Here is a 20314-nt window from a genome sequence, read left to right as displayed (position 1 = left end):
CCCCAAAAAACACTCTAGGACACTTGTTAAAGATGCAATTACTGCTTGGATTTATTTTCCGGTTAAGTAGTTGTTGGACAACATTTGTCATAGATGAACATCTCTGCTCAAAGACTTTTTATAACCAATATTTTACTTTTTATAACCAATATTTTAAATATTTTGATTATACAACCTTAACATGTACATAAAACAACATCTTACAATGTCTTAAATTCTGTTGTAATCTCAGATAAACTGATATGTACAGCATAAAAACACGAGTGTAGATACACTCCACAGTAAAATAACTATTAAATATCCATTATTATAGACAGAAGAACATTTCCTTGATCAATAAATATGAGAAACTATCCTACTGAGAGATAAACACAGTCATCTGAATTAACTGTTGGCTCCGTTACAGTGGACCTATGTAATACATGTAACAGTGAAAGGACATTTATGTTATGGGACATGTAACTAAAGCATGATGCACCATAATTACAGTGTACATTATTATTGTATTCTATAATCAAGATTACAGATAAATCTGTCAAAGACTTTATTCAGGAATTTGCAGAGAGTAATGTCGATGAAAAATACAGTTGGTAACTTTTCTGAAAGTTAATTTTGTCATGTTTGCTGAAACTATCACTAAATCCAAACTGTATTTTAAGAGACAGATAGTGTATGAAAAACATCATGTCCTCCTCTTCCTCATAGTGCTTCTGATGGCATAGAATCTACAGAGACTGTTTGAACACAACCAATCAGAGCCGAGGAGTCTATAATATATATAATAATATAACACATTTTAGTGTACTGTTTGGCTGTAAAATGAGAAAGTTTGTGACCCAGCCGCCATGTTGAAAACAATCGAGCACTGCCAACCAGCCAGACACGCTTTCTCATTTTACAGCTAAACAGTGCACTAAAATGTGTTTATGAAAACAAATAAGGTGACAAATAGGCAATGCAGTAACAGAATCTTGATTCATATTTGATCAGCGCTGCCAAGTTTGACAGTTTAACTAAAATTATGATCAGTTATTGACATGATTGACAGCTACATTAGAGACTCCTCAGCTGTGATCTATTTCATGTACTACTGTGGATGGATCATGACAGTTTCAGCAAATATGACAGTTATTTTTTATAAAAGTTACCAACTATGGCTTTAATTCACTCACCATACACTTTACAGCTGTGAATAACTTAAGCATAAAGAATTTCATTAATAGAATTTGTTTATGAATAGTATCCATGTGGCACTGATTGAATGCTTTTTTAAAAAGGCAACATATGCAACATATACATCTATACTGAATAAAACAGCAGCAGCAAAAATAAAACATTAAAAAAGATAAAATACAAAAACAGAAAACACTATTTGACAGTGATGGTGTGTTCTCCAGCGGTCGAGAAATACATTCAGAGCACATTCAAACCATTGTTTTAAGACATTCTTAACATATTTGTTAATGTTAACCTCATTTGTTCAAAGTGCTTTTCCCCCATTGTTCAAATTCCCTCTGATGCAAAATTCACATTATCCAATCACATGCAATTTGCGCTAAACAGAAGAATGTCTATGTCATGAAGACATCTCACTAAGGGTCCTCTCTTCTGTATGGAGTAATAGGCTGTTTGGTTCCAGGCCGAACTGTGAAGGTCATACCGTACTTATGTTTTGACTGCACCCCATTGCTGAAAAGAAGAACACATTTATGACTGTGAGTTGATACTTTACACAAACACTGGGTTTACTGGGCCTCATTCCCAAACAGTGCTTACCCTCAAACCTGTGCTTAAACCACACGTACGAACTTGTTCGTACTCTGCGATAGGGCTACAAAGATTAATCGATTAGTTGTCAATGACTAAATTAATACCCAACTAATCTGAGAATCAATTAATTGGTTTAAGTAATTCTTTAAGAAAAAAGTCAAAATTCTCTGACTCCAGTTTCTTAAATGCAAATGTTTCTGGTTTCTCTACTCCTCTGTCACAGTAAACTGAATTTCTTTGGGTTGTGGACAAAACAAGACATTTAGGAATGTTTGGAAAACACTGATCAACATCTTTCAGCATTTCATGACTGACCAAACAGCTAATCTATTAATTAAGATAATAATCGACAGAATAATCCACAATGAAAATAATTCTTAGTTGCAGCCCCACTTTGCAAACAAATTTAGAAACCACCTCATTCTATGCGTACGCACATGTGATGAAGGCCTGGCTGTCTTGGAAAATGTAAATACATACCTTTTGAATAAATGCAAAGCGTACAAATCCACATTGATCAAAAAGGCTTTAATAGACAGCAATATTTTAAACTGTTACTTAACTAGTGCAATGGTCAAATGTATCAACCCTGTGAAACCTAAGGAGACATCATTTTATTGTGCTGCATTCAGGTGCCTCTCACAAGCATTTAAACCTCTGAAATCTGAGCAAATTGGTTTGGTTTCTTTTGAAAATACGCTAAAAAGGCAAAGGGTTAAATAACTAGGAAATTGACATTACAACATGACTACTGATTGCAAGTAGCGGACATGCGCCTGTTAATTCAGAATGATTCTGATTCACTGATATACGCACAGTGATAAGTACATTTCTATGCACATATTAGTGAATGAGGCCCAAGGTGTCATGTTTGAGTGATGGAAGTCTCACCTGGTGGGAACTTTAAGTGAGGAGGTGTCCTGATATTTCCTGGCCATTTTACCCTCCAGCTCCTGCATGTTCATGGCTGCTGCTTTGTTGCCCGCTGGGTAATTCTTACTTGGTAGTGTAGCTCTGGGGAAAACAGGGACCTTATTTTCCTCCTCAGACAAGGGGGTGCCCCAGTCATCAGAACTGGACTCTGCCTCCTTCGCTGGGGCCATTTTGTGGTCCATTTCAAGCATCTTCTTTTGTAAGATGCTCAGGAGTGTGACCTGGCTGGGTGAAAGATTGGGTGGTAGCTGAGCAGAGGCCACCTTGGGTTTCGTCGGCGGTGGTTGCTTTGGTTTGACATCGATTTCAGGAGGTGGGAGTTTTGGAGCTGCTGGAGGTTTGGGTTTTGTAGGAGGAGGTGGAATGTGATTTGGAGGAGGAGGTGGAACTTGAGTTGGCGGAGGAGGTGGAACTTGAGTTGGTGGAGGAGGTGGAATTTGAGATGGAGGAGGAGGAGGAGTTTGAGATGGAGGAGGAGGTGGAACTTGAGATGGAGGAGGAGGTGGAACTTGAGATGGAGGGAGATTGAACACAGTTGGTGTTGGTGCCTTTTTCATGGGAGGGTCAGGTGGAGGGATGGAAGGTGGGGGCTCCATGAAGTCATCAAAATCATCAAACTCTGGTGGCGGAGGGAGTACTGGCATACTCAAATCCTCTTGCTGTGTGGGTTGAGACTTTGAGGGGCTTTGCACTGCATTTTGTTTTGGCTCAACCAGGTTGGTCGCACTCAGGGATGCAGCCATCCTGCTGAGAGCTGAGCCGGGGGATCCTGTCTGATCCTTGACCAGAGCAGAACTGCTGGGTTTTTCTGGAGTCTGAATTGTTTGCGTATGTGCAACAGGACTGACAGACTTAAGACTCTCCTGCACTCTTTCTAGAGATGTTAGAGAAGAGGATGAGCTGGATCTTGGGGTGACGATAAAGGAATTGGGACTGGAGTCACTGGGGTGAATGCTTGCACTGGGCTGCTCACTCTTCTTGCCACTGTTTTCCCGCAACACAGAGTGATGTGATCTGTGCTTGTCCCTTTCTTTAGCCGCCATTAGAAGAGCCAGCGGGGAAGTTGCAGGTCCATCTCGGGCAACACTGGTCTCACTGCTCTTCAGGTTGCGCAGTTTGCGATCTATTAACGGACTGAATCTGCGACCTTGACTTGGAGATCCTTCGAGTTTGTCCTCGATGGGCTCTGAATTCACACGAGTACCGTTCAGTTTCTGAAGCTGTGGCGATGTCTGATGTGAAGTGTGAAGAGGCTTGTCTGTTTCTGGCTTTGCTGAAACTATCCTTGTTTTAGCCTCCTTGTTTGGTACAGGCAAGGGTGATTGAGAGGGTTGGGTAATTTGTAAGGTCTCCTTCAGCTCCTGGACATCTTTGTGAACTGGTTTAGATGGTATAGTCACTTCAGGGGCTTTGCCATCAATCTGGGCAGGCACTGGGGAAGACTTACCAGAAGGAGAATCTTCCAGGAGTAACATCTGCTTGGGTTTTGGATCATGCTCCTCATACCCACTGAGAATTGAGGTCTGAGGATTATTGTAAAGCTTTGCTGTGTTTTGGGGATTGAAAGTGGACAGTGTGGGTGTCTGCACAGGTGGAGGTGGGGCAGGAGTCTGTGGTGGGGAGTCGAGTGTCGGTATAGAGGACAGTCTTATGGGTTTTGGAGGAGGTTTCTTATGACTCTTGTGTTGCCTTTCAGAGGGGGGCTGTGGAGGGGCAAAGACTGGATGATCAGGAACTTTGACAGGTGATGGAGTAGAGATGGGTACAGATGAGACAGAGCCAGTAGAGCAAGTAGATGGAGGCTTTGGTGGGGCCATTGGTGGCGGTTTTATGAAGGTTAAGTCTTCCCCATTCATGAAGGGTCCTGGTGAGGCTGATTCTGAAGAGGGCATGGAAGGAGACTGAAGGGTTGCATAATTTAGAGTGTTCAGGTCACCCATGAAGTCTGGCGGAGGGATAAAATTGCCTGGAGGGGGTGGAGGTGCCGTAGAGGGAGGAGGAGGAACAAATATTTCCCCCTCCACAAGGTCAGGCACAGATATAACAGATCCATTGGACAAGTGATCTCCACCGACTGTGGAAAGAAAGAAAAGAGAGAATAAATGAGAAAAGTTCAGCACATGGTGCAGCAGGGGCCTTTACAAAATTGTACATGTTTTAAGCATTTACACACAAGTTCTTGAACTGTCTCTGGATATGATCATGTGCTTTCACTCTACTATCAAAAACTCACTAAAAAGCAGACATCTTAAAAAAAGAAGAGAAAAGTAAATAATAAAGAATCAACATTTAATGCTGAAATTCATTCTAGAGTTTGAGACCTGATAAACAAGCAATTTTGTAATCATGCATAGATTTAAGATTGCTCACAGCCAAAATTAAATGAATGATATCCACTTCTTCCCATAAACGCAAACACTCCCATTCTGTAAATATGTTTGCCGTCTGGTATGGCGGTTTGGACACATTCATAAGGGTTATTGAGCAACAACCTGGACAAACATTTACCTGCCCTGCATTTCAGCCCTTTACAGAGACATTCTTATTGCTGTGATCCATCAACTGAGTCTGAGTAAAGGCGCCACAAATGATCTGGGTCCTTCAGAGTGTAAATAATGAAATTCTGGGGTTTCCGTTAAACATATAAAGCACATATTTAAGTAGGTAGATGCTCACTTGAACCGTTGATCTTTGGACCGTTGACAGGGGGAAGGAGGGGGACTTTGGGTGTCGGGACGGCAAACCCTTGAAAGCTGTCAGTGGAGGACTGTGAGGAAAAAAACACATTTGAGACAAACGAAACAAAGCAGGGTTCAAGAACAGCAGTAAACATGACATAAAGGCTATATCCTGTTCTAGAGGCGCTGAAAAAAGGTTATCTTTAGTGACAAGTTAACAAACCAGTTCCCAACTACTGTGGCACCCAGTGTTCTTTGGAAACAGACCTGCTTGTTCAATACTTGCTACTTTATTGGCATCAAAAGAACGAAAGCGTCAAATAATGCCACTGGCTCTTTTGTCTTGGTATTATGAGGAACCCATGAATAAATGCCTTATTTGCAACTAATTTTAAGTTAAATCTTGTCAAAAGAGAAAAAGCACAGTAGTTCTGACATAAAATACAACTCTTTGTTTTACTAACCCTTATTCTGTAACAAAAATACTAGGCTATTCTCAGGTTTGCCTTGACTTGATGTGGAAGTTTAGGAATCATTTTCATGTACCACACATACTTCACTCATGAGGAACATTCGGTGATTCAGAGGATATACTTATTATTCATCACATTCTCCTGATGTTAATATGAGCCTGGCTGGCTGAGAAAATTGCAGGCTGTCACTTAGATACCTGTGTGTTTGTATGTGCGTATGTGAGGGAGGGAGATTTCCTCATGTCTCGAACGCCACCAAAAATAAACACAGACTGTGTTGACACAATACAAGTTCAGGAGAGTTAACGGCGTATATGCCCTTCAAAAGGGAAAGGGAAAAAAATCATTGCAGCAACATATTTTTACTGGTGAACCTATTGACATCATCTTGCTGCGGGCTCTTTGAGAAATCTGCTAACACAATAAAGCAACAAGATGGCACCAGTTTCACTTCAAAAACAGCTTTATTCATTAAGCTGGTAATGGATAACAGTCTAAAAGTTGCTGGTATATTGCTTCTCAGCCTTTTAAATGCTTGTACTTGAGATTAAAATAAATTGGACTAATGCCTGATAGCACACCTTAAATGACACGACTCTCTGTTGGGTAATAATCAGTGATGTAGTTTCTTAGAAAGGTATGAACACTGCCTCACAGGCCGAGGGCGTGTCACTAACGATGGCGTAGGATCCAGTTTGATTTCATGTGTTTGTTCCCTGCACTATGACTCATCTTCACCTGCCGCAGCAGTCCCAGCTGTCCTGCCCATGAGCTGCTGGGTGTGCCACATCCAGCACATGCCATTCACACAACACTCCCAAACACTGAGGTGTGTGAACCAGAGCAGCGATGAGTTTTTATTTATATCTGCGCCATGACGATGGGAAGCCTGACAGTCATACAGACTGCTAGTGTAAGGCTATGAGTTAAGGTGACTCTCCCCAACATGCCTAAATACTAAAACAGGACAGTATATTTGGATATCTACACTGGTGGAAGATGTATACTGTATATAATTTTTTTACTTAAAGCTGCAGCAGGCAACTGTTATAAGAATAACTGCCATATTTGCAGAAACTGTCACTACATCCACACAGTAGTGAGTGAGAAAGATAACCTGTGAAAAATACCATTACCATGTTATTCTGTCTCCATATATTGTTTTCTAATGGCACTTGCTAGAATGAACATGAACAAAAACAACCAATCAGAGTCGAGGAGTCTGTAACTCAGCTGTCAATCATGTCAATCACTGCTTGTGAACTGCAGTCAAACTAGGCAACGCTGATCAGATATGAATCAAGATTCTGTTACTACATTTCTCACCTCAGATATTTTCAGAAACTTATTTCAGTGTACTGTTTAGCTGTAAATTGAGAAAGTTTGTGACCTAGCCACCATGTTGGACCAAAACAAAGCACGGCCCATCCACCAGGTCACAAACTTTCTCATTGTACAGCTAAACAGTGCACTGAAATATGTGTCTGAAAACATTTGCAGCAAGAAATAGGCAATACAGTAACGGACTCTTGATTCATATTTGATCAGCACTGATTAGTTTGGCAGTTTGACCGCAGTTCATGAGCTGTGATTGACATGACTGACAGCTGCGTTAGAGACTCATCGGCTGTGATTGCTTGTCTTTGGTGTGCATCAGTAGATTCTAGTAAATGCCATTAGAAGCAATAAGAGGAAGAGGAGGGACAATATTTTTCTTCATAGATTAATTGTCTCGTGTACTGTTGTGTGGATGTAGTGACAGTTTCAATAAATATGACAAAAGTTATTTTTGTAGAAGTTACAAGAAGAGGCTTTAAGTAAAAGTACCAATACCACAATTTAAAAATACAAATACCTTACAGATGTTTATATGTGCTTTTATTTGCTTTTTATTTTATCTTGAAGTCTCGCATTCAAAATTAAGTTAAAGTACAAAAGTATGATTCGCAAAATGAACTTTGATTATCAAAAGCTAAATTGTTTATTGTGCTGCAGGAAGGCCCTTGTGATTGTCGTAATGTACATGTGGGACCCCAGCTTGGCACATCTTTTTTTACAAGGGGCCACAAGTCAAAAAGATTGAGAACCACTGATTCAATCTATAACAACATATTGTGTTGTATAAGCTAATCATTTAATGTAAAATATAAATATGAAAAGCTACAAATGATTGTAGGTGCCAGATAACTGTAACAGTAAAGCGTAGTAAAAGTATAATGTAATATAAAATGGAACTACACAAGGCGACTTTACGTAACTCAGTACAGTACTTGAGTTCTGGTGCCCAGTATAGTTGTTTCTATTAAATATATAATTAACTTTGCAGACAGAAATAAATAAATGCATATGGCTCTGTACTGTCTATGACTAACTCTTGATTTTTTTTTTTCAGATTTAGATATTGTTTTACAGTATGTGTATATGTAACGTACCTGGATGGTGACACCATCTGTATTGTGGATAATATGTTGTGAGTTACGCAATCTTTCACAGCCATACTAAAAATGATTTTAAGAAAAATGCTAGCATGTTCAGCATGTTAACGTATGTTCTAGTTATTAAGGGAAAGTGGCTTTCACCAAACATATGCAAACATTGCCAGACTCAACTGACACCAACGCTCAATCTACAAATTAACAAATGATTGATCAACACTTGGTAACGTGTCCTGTCCCTGTGTCTGTTTAAGCTGACCCAGATTCAAACGCAGTCAAACACTAAACTGTCCTTTATCAATTCATTTGCATCTGTGCAGCCCTGCAGATACCGAGCACAAGATGAAGTAATCCTTCATTTGCAGGTGAACAGCAGGGTGGGGTCTGCTCACACACTTATCTGTTGTTATTCCAGTGTCAGAGACTGAGTGATAAATGTGGATATCTGCAGTAAATTAGCGTGAGGTTTTATTTATATACTCACAGAGTGGTGTTTGACGGTGGGTCTGGCCCGCACGCTGGCAGTTCCTGACTCTGGGATCGCTGATGACTCCAGATTCAGCTCCACATTGTCTGAGGGAAAAAAAGGGGAAAAGACTTTTATCACCTTTGCAAAGCAAGTTTTAGTTCATGAATCAATCTCTGCTCAGAGCTCAATGAGTAATTTGGCCAGAGATGACAAACAATGGGGTTAGTGTGAACACAGATATGTCTCAGTTTAAAACAACAATAAACACACGTCACAGCTGACATAATGCAGTTTTTACGATTTTTCTTTTTTCTCTAGAAATCCATTAGTTTCCAAAATGCTGACAGCCTCTTGAGCACATTTCACCCTCTGAAACTGCACAGTGTCCACCTGTCTATTGTTCTCTCAGGTGAAGATTAGCACATTCATGTCATTTGCACAGGTAATGAGATATGTTATGCACCAATGTGGCCTCTTAGTAGCTGTCACTCAACCTAACGATCCACTGTGTGACCCCATGAGCTGTGAAAGTTTAGTTTTGTTGTTGACAACTAATTAGTTACCGGATGACTGTAATCTTTGTTTAAATTTCACTATTAGTGGTAGTGGTAACTGAAGTAAAGTACAACACGTGTAGCACAAGACATGATAATGTTAATCATAATTCCAAATAGAAATAGTTTATTTGATGTGTTGCTTGACAAATTCATTCCATGATTGGTAGATGTCTATATTTTTCACCTAAAAGCATTGGTATCACATGTTGTTTTTAAGCGTGAAACATATTTCTTGTTTGTAGTGCAAACAGCAGGGCATAATGATCCTGCATTTTAAAGTCAAAGTGACAATGAGACATTTAAATAATTCTTCACTGTTGGTGCAAATGACTTGTGTTAAGTTCAAAGGGATATTCAGTCCTAGCGTGAGACAAAGACCCCATCACTAAACTTTTAGCTCTACACAGTACCACTGACAGACAGCTGCAAAAAACATTCTTCTAACTAACTGATAATATCTGGGGTCGCTGGAGTTATACATTCCTTCGTCGCTCCTTACGTCTCATCTTGTCTGTCCAATAAGTGACTGTTGACAGAAACTTGTCACCAAGACGAACATTAGTCTGCGTGTTCTGTCTGCCTTCAACAGCAACACCTTTCACTGAAGAATGGCCAAAGGCCTTCACATTTTAATCAAGGAGCAGAAAGTGTTTTTCTTGTGCTCTGTAAGTATAACCATTACATCGTCACTGTAATGTTCATGCACAACATATGATGGTGTCCAAATGAAATACAACTGTGGGATCAACTCAGTGTGAGTGACTACAGGGAGTACACTGCCCATGGTGTTAAACCAGTCTAACCAAATCATTAGTTTCCCTTTTGTGCACCTGCCTGATTTAAATAGACAAATATTCTCTCTGATGTTGCAGCTTTGCATAGTAATCCCTCTTGTTTCCTGCTCTGGCCAATCAAACAGAACTAATGCCCCATGCACCTGGGCAATTTACCTGTAAACTGATCTCAACAGGTGAGAGTAAATATTGTCTGGTGTTATCCCACTACAGTGGTGAAGCTTTTAAGTGGACTTAAATGTAAGCATGCAATCTTATGAATACATGGACACCATTTCACATTTTGTGTTTAATTAAAAAAAAACTGAACTCAAGGTTCACTCAATATCTATTTCTAGAGCTTTCAACACCATATCATGGTCCTCCTCAGCAAATGGAGATTACTTATTTGTTATATTATCTATTATACACTGTTATATGATGTTATACTATGCTCCAATACTGATACATTTCCCAGTTCCTAAAATGCTGTATTGATATGAAGCTATCCAATCAAAAGTGATGTGATTTTTTTTAGGTGTGAAGGTTAGCGCAAATGGCTGTCTGTCTCTATGTGTCAGCCCTGTGATAGTCTGGTGACCCTGTCCAAGGTGTACCCTGCCTCTCGCCCGATGTCAGCTGGGATAGGCTCCAGCCCCCCCGTGGCCCCTGACAAGATAAGCGACTTTTTTCATGTCAAGGACCCCTTAATTGATAACCATTAGGTCACAGACCTCCATTTGCTTCAGGGGCCTCCATCTGAAAAGATCTTGGTTATTAGATATGATTACGATCAGAATTATGTAGATTTTTGCTAAAGTTAAGGAGGTAACCGTGGAGGAGGTAAAACCTGTGATCAGAATAGTCACTCTTATGACTTTTACTCACACTGGGCTCACCATTTTGTCATGTACATGAGGTTAATATGAGGTTACTGTGGAAGTGAATGCATTTTTTAATTAACAAGATTATTATCTCAGTATTATGGGAAGATTTTTTTATGGGGGAAAAATCAGCCTTTTCTGCTTTTTTCTTTCTTTCATAAAAAAACCCACCACACAACAAAAGTATAATATGGTTAATTCCGAAAAAGAGAGCACAAGTGAATGTAGATTCGTAGATTACCGCTGAATGGCATGTTCACATAAAGTGCACCCAGACAAGCCAGAACACTAAATACTGGTCTATCTAACTCACTGAAACCACCTATTTTAGACATAATCCCAATTACAGCTATTCAGTTACACCAGTTCTCCCACCTGGCTGAAGTTTCCAGCCTTTCTGCCTACACAACCCTTTATTTCCTCCAAGCATTGTTGAGGCAACACCAAATCTACTAAAAACCAAGTGAACACAACTGGTGTGGGACAGAGGACAGAGGACAGATCAGTGTGAAGCCATATAGGCAAGGTCACCCAGATTTGCCAAGAAGAGACTCTAACAGGTTTTTAAAGATGACTCATATTCCTGTGTGATGGCACCTGTTCATCTGCACGTCATTAAAAGACTGTTGAGATTTCAACATGAAGTTTGCATAAGAGCTCCGAGGCTTTAACACTTCTGTCCGTGTCCACAGCAGGTACAAAGGTCGTGCTATTCTTCTGTGTATTGTCAGAGTGTATACTTATTATATATGAGGTTATAGTTAGGGGAAATGTCAGCAGTGTACTCACCCATGTCCTTGATTTTGATATTGGTGTCGAAAAGACTATGGTTCTTTCGACCCAGAAAATTCCGTGCTCCCTTCTTTATCATGATGGATCAGTTAGTGTGTAGATACGACTGGTCGGAAGCGATTATTGACGCATTTTCGATCAACAGGTAAATCCGACGTAAAGCGCAGGTGAGCTCCTTTTGGCGACAGGTGCACCGCTGCAGCGCAGCAGGTAAACCCGACTCCTGTGATTTGGTGCAAACTTTTGGGACAGACGGAGAAAATGGAGCTAACCCCGCCCACTCCCCTTTCACTGTGCCTCCCTGTTTTCAAACACTCCCAACAGGTGAGGCCTCGGCTCTCCTATTCACACACATTCCAGCACAAATCTCACCTGCGCACTGAGTCACCTGCTGCACTTCAGAGCTCTGTGTCATATATCTGCACTGCAGGACCTCCTCATCGTGACAGTGTTTTCATCTGGAGGAAACATCAGGCTTATATTTGATTATCACCAGCATGAACATGTTGGACTTTACAGCAGCTTGATTAAAAACCAAATGGGGTTTTTATTTTGTAACACCAAGGGGCTGTTTTTATGTGTTCAACAGGAAGTGAGATGCTGATGGGGAATAAAATGGCTATTCTGCTCTTTATAATCCCATGATTATAAATGTGTAATAAAACAATAATTCCTATGATAAGTAAATAAACTTTATTATATTTTATTTCTATAGCGCCTTTCAAAGCTTGAATTATGACCCAGGTGGAAAGTAACAAGCTAACTGAAGTACATTTACCCAAAAACAGTATTTAAACACAACCTTAATGCATTTCTATTGTATGTTTTTTATACTTGTACACTGCTACATTTCAGAGGCAACATTTTGAATAAAAAACCTATTATCAGTTTATGAAATATGATGCATTATTATTGATTAAACTCACCAAAAGTATATAGAGTGATTCAAATTAAATCCACTTCAACCACCTACATTACAAGTACTGCTTACATGGCATGCATCAATAATGATAATAATAATAATAATAATAATAATAATGATGATTGAACATGGCACATTGGTGCAGTGGTCAGTATTGTCGCCTCTCAGCAAGAGGGTTCCTGGTTCCTGGTTCCTGGTTCAAACCCCAGGGTGGGGGAGCCCTTCTTTGCAGACTTTGCATGTTCTCCCTGTATCAGCATGGGTTTTATCTGCGGGTACTCCCACAGTCCAAAGACATGCAGGTTAATCGGTGACTCTAAATTTGGTGGTGTGAATGTGAGCATGAATGGTTGTCTGTCTCTATGTGTCAGCCCTGTCCAGGGTGCACCTCGTCTCTCGCCCAGTGTCAGCTAGAATAGGCTCTAGTACCCCTGCGACCCCCAACAGGATAAGCTGTCACAGAAGATGAATGATCCACTGGCAGTCTGCAAAATAAGTAATTTTACTTTTGATACTTTCAGCACATTTTGTTGATTATATTCATGTATGTTTGTTTAAAGGTCCAGTGTGAAGGCTGTAGGAGCATCTACTGGCATTGCTGGTCTGTCATATATTGTTACCATGTTTTAATTCATTTATAATCACCTGAATCTCAGAGTCATGTTTTCTTAGAATGAGCCATTTATATCTACAGAGCGGGCCCTCTACCAAGGAGTCCGCCATGTTGTACAGCCATGTAACCCAAAACGAACAACCAAACACTGACTCTAAGGTCATTTGCGTTTGTCGCCTCAGCTACTGCAATCACATGCTTAGCACAGAAGTTTTAGTTGGTTGAATTTAAGTGAAATTTTAATGTGCAAATTTGCGTGGCATTGCTATTTTTGCTTTAATGACCTGAGTACCACTTCCATCACATCAGATGCACATAAAATATCACAAAATACAACAGGGAGTTCAGGGAATGGTCAAACATGGAGAAATTAAACAAAATAAAAAGAGCAACATAAATCCATAAGAGTGTTTGTTATAAAATATATATATATATATATGAATATATCTTCATTGTACATATTTGACATGTTATAATTTATTCTATAGTATCACATTTTTATTGTATTTTTCTATTCTTTGATGGCTTTATTTCTTTTTATTTTTACATATTTATTGTGTGGTTATTGCACCAAACACCATGGCTAATTCCATATAGGAGAAAACCCACCTGATAATAAACCTCACTCTGAAAAACACCAGCCCATAAACATTTTTTTGACATTTTTTTGACCCTCTAACAACATTTTGTCATACAGTTTGCTAGAAGCCTCAGCATAATAAATCAGTTAGCACTCTGCTATTAATCCCTCTGGATGTTTGCTCAGTTATTCATTAATCATGGTTGAAACATTAAGTTTTTGAAATGAATCCTTTCTTAATCTTGATTATAGATCTGCGTCCACACTCAGGTATCACCTGATGAACTCTGTGGTATTATTTACCCGAGAATGGTGAAACATGTGACCTCTGTAAGCAGGCTAACTGTGAAGATGATGTTGAAGGCTAAAGAGGATCAAGAAGATCAGACTGAGCTGACCCCCTGACAGCAAACGTACAACAGCATTCACAGACTGTCTGTTTATATGAGCTTAACGATCATGTGTGTTTGGTCATGAGGGGCTGAGGCTGTGACAGTTACACAAAGATAACACCAGTGGTTGGCAGTAACTAAATACATTAACTCAAGTACTGTATTTGTTGAACCTGGAGACAAGTTTTTACTACTTTAAAGTTAAACTCCATGGCATTTCTGAGGATAATAATGTTGTTATAATGTTTTTCCTTCACTACTTTACAGCTTCAGTTACTTTGTTGAGTACAGCTTCTTTATTGTTTTGTAAAATACAAAAAAAAAAAAAAATTCTACAATCTAAACACTGGTTCATACCTAGTTCACTGAAACAAATGTACAGACCACAGGTGTACCATCATGGTAATGTATATGATGTGTCAATCTCCAATTCACAGAATGATAATGAAATGTCATAAAACAGTTAAACTTCATTCATTGAGTCTTAGCACAGCAAAGTTGGACTCCTTTCATTTTCATTTCCTGATCCTGATGTACAAACTGCTGCGGCACAGAGTAGCATTCAGCTCACGATCTTCAGAGTGCTGTGATGAACGTGGTGCCCTGGGGTTGGAGGTCTTCTTGTCTCTGGAATATCGAAGGAGATGTGATGGAGGAGTGAGGTGTGGAGAAACACAGGAAAGAGGAGGGCTCGTTGTTGTTGTAGGAGTCATTGACGATGCCGGGGTGCTCGGGTATAGTGAGTGTACTCAGCCCTGTTACACTGTCACTGGAGATGCACTGGGAGGATGTCTCTGAGGTCTCAGAGAGCTCAGTGACATACAATTGAATTGAACTGAATTGAATCGAATTGGATTGAATTGAATTGAATTGAATTGAATTGATTAAATTAAATTAAAAAATCTTATAACTTTGGTCTAAATAATGTGAATATGTCTAAAATGTGATATCACTGCACTATTTTAAGTATTGGAACTATTTGTTGGTACTGTAAGAACACAGTATAACAACATACTATAAAAGCTTAACCGCTGATTCCATTGTAAGCACCTGAAAAGCACAGTAAGGGGACCTTGAGTTAAGGTTTTTTGTTTGTGTCTTTGTTTGTTTTGTTGTTGTTGTTGTCACATGTTTGATATGATGACCATACATTCACACTCTTTACTTAACTCAGCTTTAGAAAATTATATCACTTAAAAAATGTAATTCCAAATACAAGTAAATAAGTAGTGAGAACATTTAGTTGATAATACTCTTACTCTGGGGTATCACACCTTTTGCTTAAGTAAAGGACCTGAATATTTCTCCACTAGTGGTTTGTATAAACAAATAATTGATCTGTTTCCTTGATCAGACTGATACTGAGAAATACTTACATTCCAATATTTATTTAACTGATGTAATCATCCATAAATAGTGTAGAAACTTTAAGTCAGCAGTTTGGCCCTCTGCTTCTCATTACATAACAGAAGGTTTGTAAAATATTCATGCTGTCCAGTCACTCTTGTTTTTTTCTTCCTCTTGGCTACAGTCAAAGTTTTTCTTTCACGTCTGTCTGTCGCACCTAAACCTCATTTGTCCTGGAGACAAAGCAGACCGGTCCATCCAGTTCCTCTGTCCTTGGTGGGAATTTATCACGGCGACTGATGCTGGCGGAAATGTAAAGAATGTGCTGGCAAGAGTCGCTGACACTTAACCAACTTCTCAGTGCTAATCACACAGTAAAGTTCAGCTCTGCCCAGGGTATCATAAAATGTGAGCACACCATCATTCATTTAATCATTCGGGCATTTACTCAGTTATTCATTGCCACATGATGCTCATTACGTGCACAGAGGCACAGTGATGACAGGTTTCTTTTGTCTTCTAATAGCTTAAAAAGTAGCAACACCACTTTACACAATTAATACATTTTTTTTATCATATTTTATTGAAACATGGCAGCATCCTAAAGGCAGAGAGAGCTAACACAGGCACCAGTGTACAGCGTTTTTACTGATCAAATTCTGCTTTCCTCCTCTTCTTATGTAATTCCATCCACAAACAGGCCTCGACATGTCCATACTACTAAAGTAAAAGGAAATGAAGAATGAAGATGGACAGACTGTGAATATTTTTGGCATCCCATCATGATGATATATGAATAAAAAATGAAACTGAAGATGCTTTCATTTTTGTAGTAGTTTCTTTGTGACAGCAGAATTTCTTCAGTAGAGAGTGGCTCCAATGAAAACTGTCCACAGTGGGGTCTGTGTGTTGCTGCGTACTGTATGCATCTGTGTTGCATGATTCATTTATTATCTGATAATATTTGTTGCAATCCCTGCAGCCTCTGCAGTGGATCTGACAGCAGATGGAAGAGCTTTAAGAGGGTCTAAAGCAACAGTGACTGCCACTCCTCCAGTGAAACTAGGGTAAGCTGAGAGATCACTAGGTGAGAGGATTTGAGGAAAGAAGATTTATGAATATGGCTAATTATGCTTAAACTCTGTACATGCAGACTGCCAGACTATGTCTTGAATATTATAAAAAATATATTAAGGCTGCATTTTATGGTTGGCTTCCTTGTTTATGTACCTATATGCATCTCTGAGTTTACCTTCTCTTTTCCCCTGTGTGTCAATGACCACCTCGCTGTGAGGCTGAGGTCATGTCAATATCTGCTGTAACACAGGTAGCTATATATTTACAGTGTTGACTTCCCTCTGAACTGCATCTGTGGCCCCCATTTCCCCTGTGAGAAAGTTATAGTACGTTGGCGTTAAAGACCATGGCCCAGGGAGGGAGACATAACATCATAAGTAAATGAGATGAACATCCACATATACAGAGTCAGTCTCACCTTATGATTTATGGTTTCTGATTTAGTTTTTCTTTGCTGTGCTAGTGGCGTGGCTCTAGGGATGGTGACACTGGTTTGTTGGTTGGTCGGTCCACCACTTTGGCGCAGACTTAAATATATCCACAGCTATGTTTACAGTGCACATGCCAAATCTTACCCTCGATAGGGTGCCAGGTGCAGGTGGCCCACCGACCATTTTCTTACTCACAATGAAAATAAATGTATTCGCACTGAGAAATGTACTTAGAGTGTACATAAGCTGCCAGAGTGCATAAAAAAGCATCAAAACAGAGCTGGTTTATCAAGAAGTGTCAAGAAGGGACCCCCACACAGGGCCGAGCTTATAATTTATAAATTCGTTATTAATGTTTGATTATTAACTGCTCTCTGGCCTCCTGCCATTTTGCAAAGGTGGCCCACTTTCAAAGCATATTGAGTATCTCTGATCTATTGGATGGATTGCTATGAAATTTTGTACCGGCTTTCACAGTCTACAGAGGCTGAATCCCACTCACTTTGGTGTAACTCTGTTTACTGCTAGTGCCACCACGAAGTTGACCTTTAGTTCTTCATAGAGATATCTCGACAGCTATTGGATGATTTCTTGGAAAATTTGATGCATACACGATCTCCAGAGGATGATTTGTAAGAACTCTGATATCCTGATTTTTCACTAGCACCATCATGTGGTCAAAATTTCCTTTAATATTTTAGTTTATGACCAAAGACCTGTGAAACTAATGACATTCTCATCAGCCTCAGCTGTACTTCCTTTTTAGTCCTGTTTACCAACTGCTGGCATGCTAACATGCTAAACCAACACAGTGCAAATGCACATCATACTGAACATCAACATGCTAGTGTTAGTGTGAGCATATTAGCATGCTGATGTGAGCAACAAGTACAGCCTCACAGAGCCACGAGCTGTAGAGTCTTGTGTGTGAATCAACAGAGCATGTCAGGAAAGCAACATACAGTACAGGCCAAAAGTTTGGACACACCTTCTCATTCAATGCGTTTTCTTTATTTTCATGACTATTTACATTGTAGATTCTCACTGAAGGCATCAAAACTATGAATGAACACATGTGGAGTTATGTACTTAACAAAAAAGGTGAAATAACTGAAAACATGTTTTATATTCTAGTTTCTTCAAAATAGCCACCCTTTGCTCTGATTACTGCTTTGCACACTCTTGGCATTCTCTCCATGAGCTTCAAGAGGTAGTCACCTGAAATGGTTTTCCAACAGTCTTGAAGGAGTTCCCAGAGGTGATTAGCACTTGTTGGCCCCTTTGCCTTCACTCTGCGGTCCAGCTCACCCCAAACCATCTCGATTGGGTTCAGGTCCGGTGACTGTGGAGGCCAGGTCATCTGCCGCAGCACTCCATCACTCTCCTTCTTGGTCAAATAGCCCTTACACAGCCTGGAGGTGTGTTTGGGGTCATTGTCCTGTTGAAAAATAAATGATCGTCCAACTAAACGCAAACCGGATGGGATGGCATGTCACTGCAGGATGCTGTGGTAGCCATGCTGGTTCAGTGTGCCTTCAATTTTGAATAAATCCCCAACAGTGTCACCAGCAAAACACCCCCACACCATCACACCTCCTCCTCCATGCTTCACAGTGGGAACCAGGCATGTGGAATCCATCCGTTCACCTTTTCTGCGTCTCACAAAGACACGGCGGTTGGAACCAAAGATCTCAAATTTGGACTCATCAGACCAAAGCACAGATTTCCACTGGTCTAATGTCCATTCCTTGTGTTTCTTGGCCCAAACAAGAGAGAGATGGGTCTGCTGCTAGAACTCTGTGTGGCATTCATCTGGTCTCTGATCTGAGCTGCTGTTAACTTGCCATTTCTGAGGCTGGTGACTCGGATGAACTTATCCTCAGAAGCAGAGGTGACTCTTGGTCTTCCTTTCCTGGCTCGGTACTCTTGTGTGCCAGTTTCGTTGTAGCGCTTGATGGTTTTTGCGACTCCACTTGGGGACACATTTAAAGTTTTTGCAATTTTCCGGACTGACTGACCTTCATTTCTTAAAGTAATGATGGCCACTCGTTTTTCTTTAGTTAGCTGATTGGTTCTTGCCATAATATGAATTTTAAAAGTTGTCCAATAGTGCTGTCGGCTGTAATTACCTGACTTCTGCACAACACAACTGATGGTCCCAACCCCATTGATAAAGCAAGAAATTCCACTAATTAACCCTGATAAGGCACACCTGTGAAGTGGAAACCATTTCAGGTGACTACCTCTTGAAGCTCATCAAGAGAATGCCAAGAGTGTGCAAAGCAGTAATCAGAGCAAAGGGTGGCTATTTTGAAGAAACTAGAATATAAAACATGTTTTCAGTTATTTCACCTTTTTTTTGTTAAGTACATAACTCCACATGTGTTCATTTATAGTTTTGATGCCTTCAGTGAGAATCTACAATGTAAATAGTCATGAAAATAAAGAAAACGCATTGAATGAGAAGGTGTGTCCAAACTTTTGGCCTGTACTGTATACATTATATATATATATATATATATATATATATATATATATATATATAAATTATGTACACACATTCTTTATATACTATCCAAGCTCGTGTACATAAATGCAAAACAGGCAGGAAATAAAAAGAAGCTTGAAAACATTAACAAGGAGAATAAATATTAAAATACTGTCACAGTCTGTAAGTAGGCTGCTTATTGAAGGCCAAAATAAGCATGAAGAAGAGACGATTCTTTCACAAACTGATTTAATACAGGAGAAGGTACTAGTCAAATGATGCGTTTTTGGTCAGGTAAACACACAGGTGAGTGATGATATGAAGCCATTTGTGTTGCAAAGTTCATTAAGCACAATAATGATTAAATATAAATAAAATATAAACTGATATTTGATTCATAAATGTCAGAAATCTTGAATATTAATTTTTGATCAGCTGGTCTCATTTTGTACACAAGGTATTATTTCTGCTCTTAGGTCTTTTTCATTAGTTAAGTCTTTGCTGGCAAGCAAAGTGGATTACATCTTCTGAGCCGTTCCCACAGACGCACAGAGACCTGATTGGCTGGCGCAGACACACACTGAATCCTGCTGCTTGTTTGCAGTCCGCACACAGGCCATGCCTGGACGCTCGGTGGATGCAGCAGATTCTGGTTATGGTTTTTACAGGATTTCTTACATCTTTATTTTGAAAAACAGAC

At 39.7% G+C, this 20314-nt stretch overlaps 1 protein-coding gene across 1 annotated transcript; it reads right to left on the bottom strand.

Annotated features, from left to right (window-relative positions):
* Window positions 1-23: 23 nt before the first annotated feature.
* LOC125893252 (uncharacterized) lies at window positions 24-12004 on the bottom strand. The gene is made up of 5 exons (XM_049583820.1): window positions 11762-12004; window positions 8774-8862; window positions 5380-5470; window positions 2662-4777; window positions 24-1689 (listed from the first exon to the last, which is right to left on the bottom strand). Exons 1-5 carry the CDS (start codon window positions 11841-11843, stop codon window positions 1593-1595), a joined length of 2475 nt encoding a protein of 824 aa, XP_049439777.1. The 5' UTR covers window positions 11844-12004; the 3' UTR covers window positions 24-1592.
* Between the last annotated feature and the right edge of the window lie 8310 nt (window positions 12005-20314).

Source organism: Epinephelus fuscoguttatus, linkage group LG1 (assembly GCF_011397635.1).
Source record: "Epinephelus fuscoguttatus linkage group LG1, E.fuscoguttatus.final_Chr_v1".
Lineage (NCBI taxonomy): Eukaryota > Metazoa > Chordata > Actinopteri > Perciformes > Serranidae > Epinephelus > Epinephelus fuscoguttatus.
The sequence above is the reverse complement of the archived record's forward strand: the minus strand, read 5'-3'. Positions and strand labels throughout refer to the sequence as shown.

Excerpts from the sequence above, each read along its gene's own strand:
- LOC125893252 (XM_049583820.1), bottom strand. The coding sequence starts at position 11,843 with ATGATAAAGAAGGGAGCACGGAATTTTCTGGGTCGAAAGAACCATAGT. Across the intron at positions 5,471-8,773 it reads CCACCGTCAAACACCACTCT|TCCTCCACTGACAGCTTTCA; the intron begins GTGAGTATATAA and ends TTTTCCTCACAG. Across the intron at positions 4,778-5,379 it reads TCCAAAGATCAACGGTTCAA|TCGGTGGAGATCACTTGTCC; the intron begins GTGAGCATCTAC and ends TTCTTTCCACAG.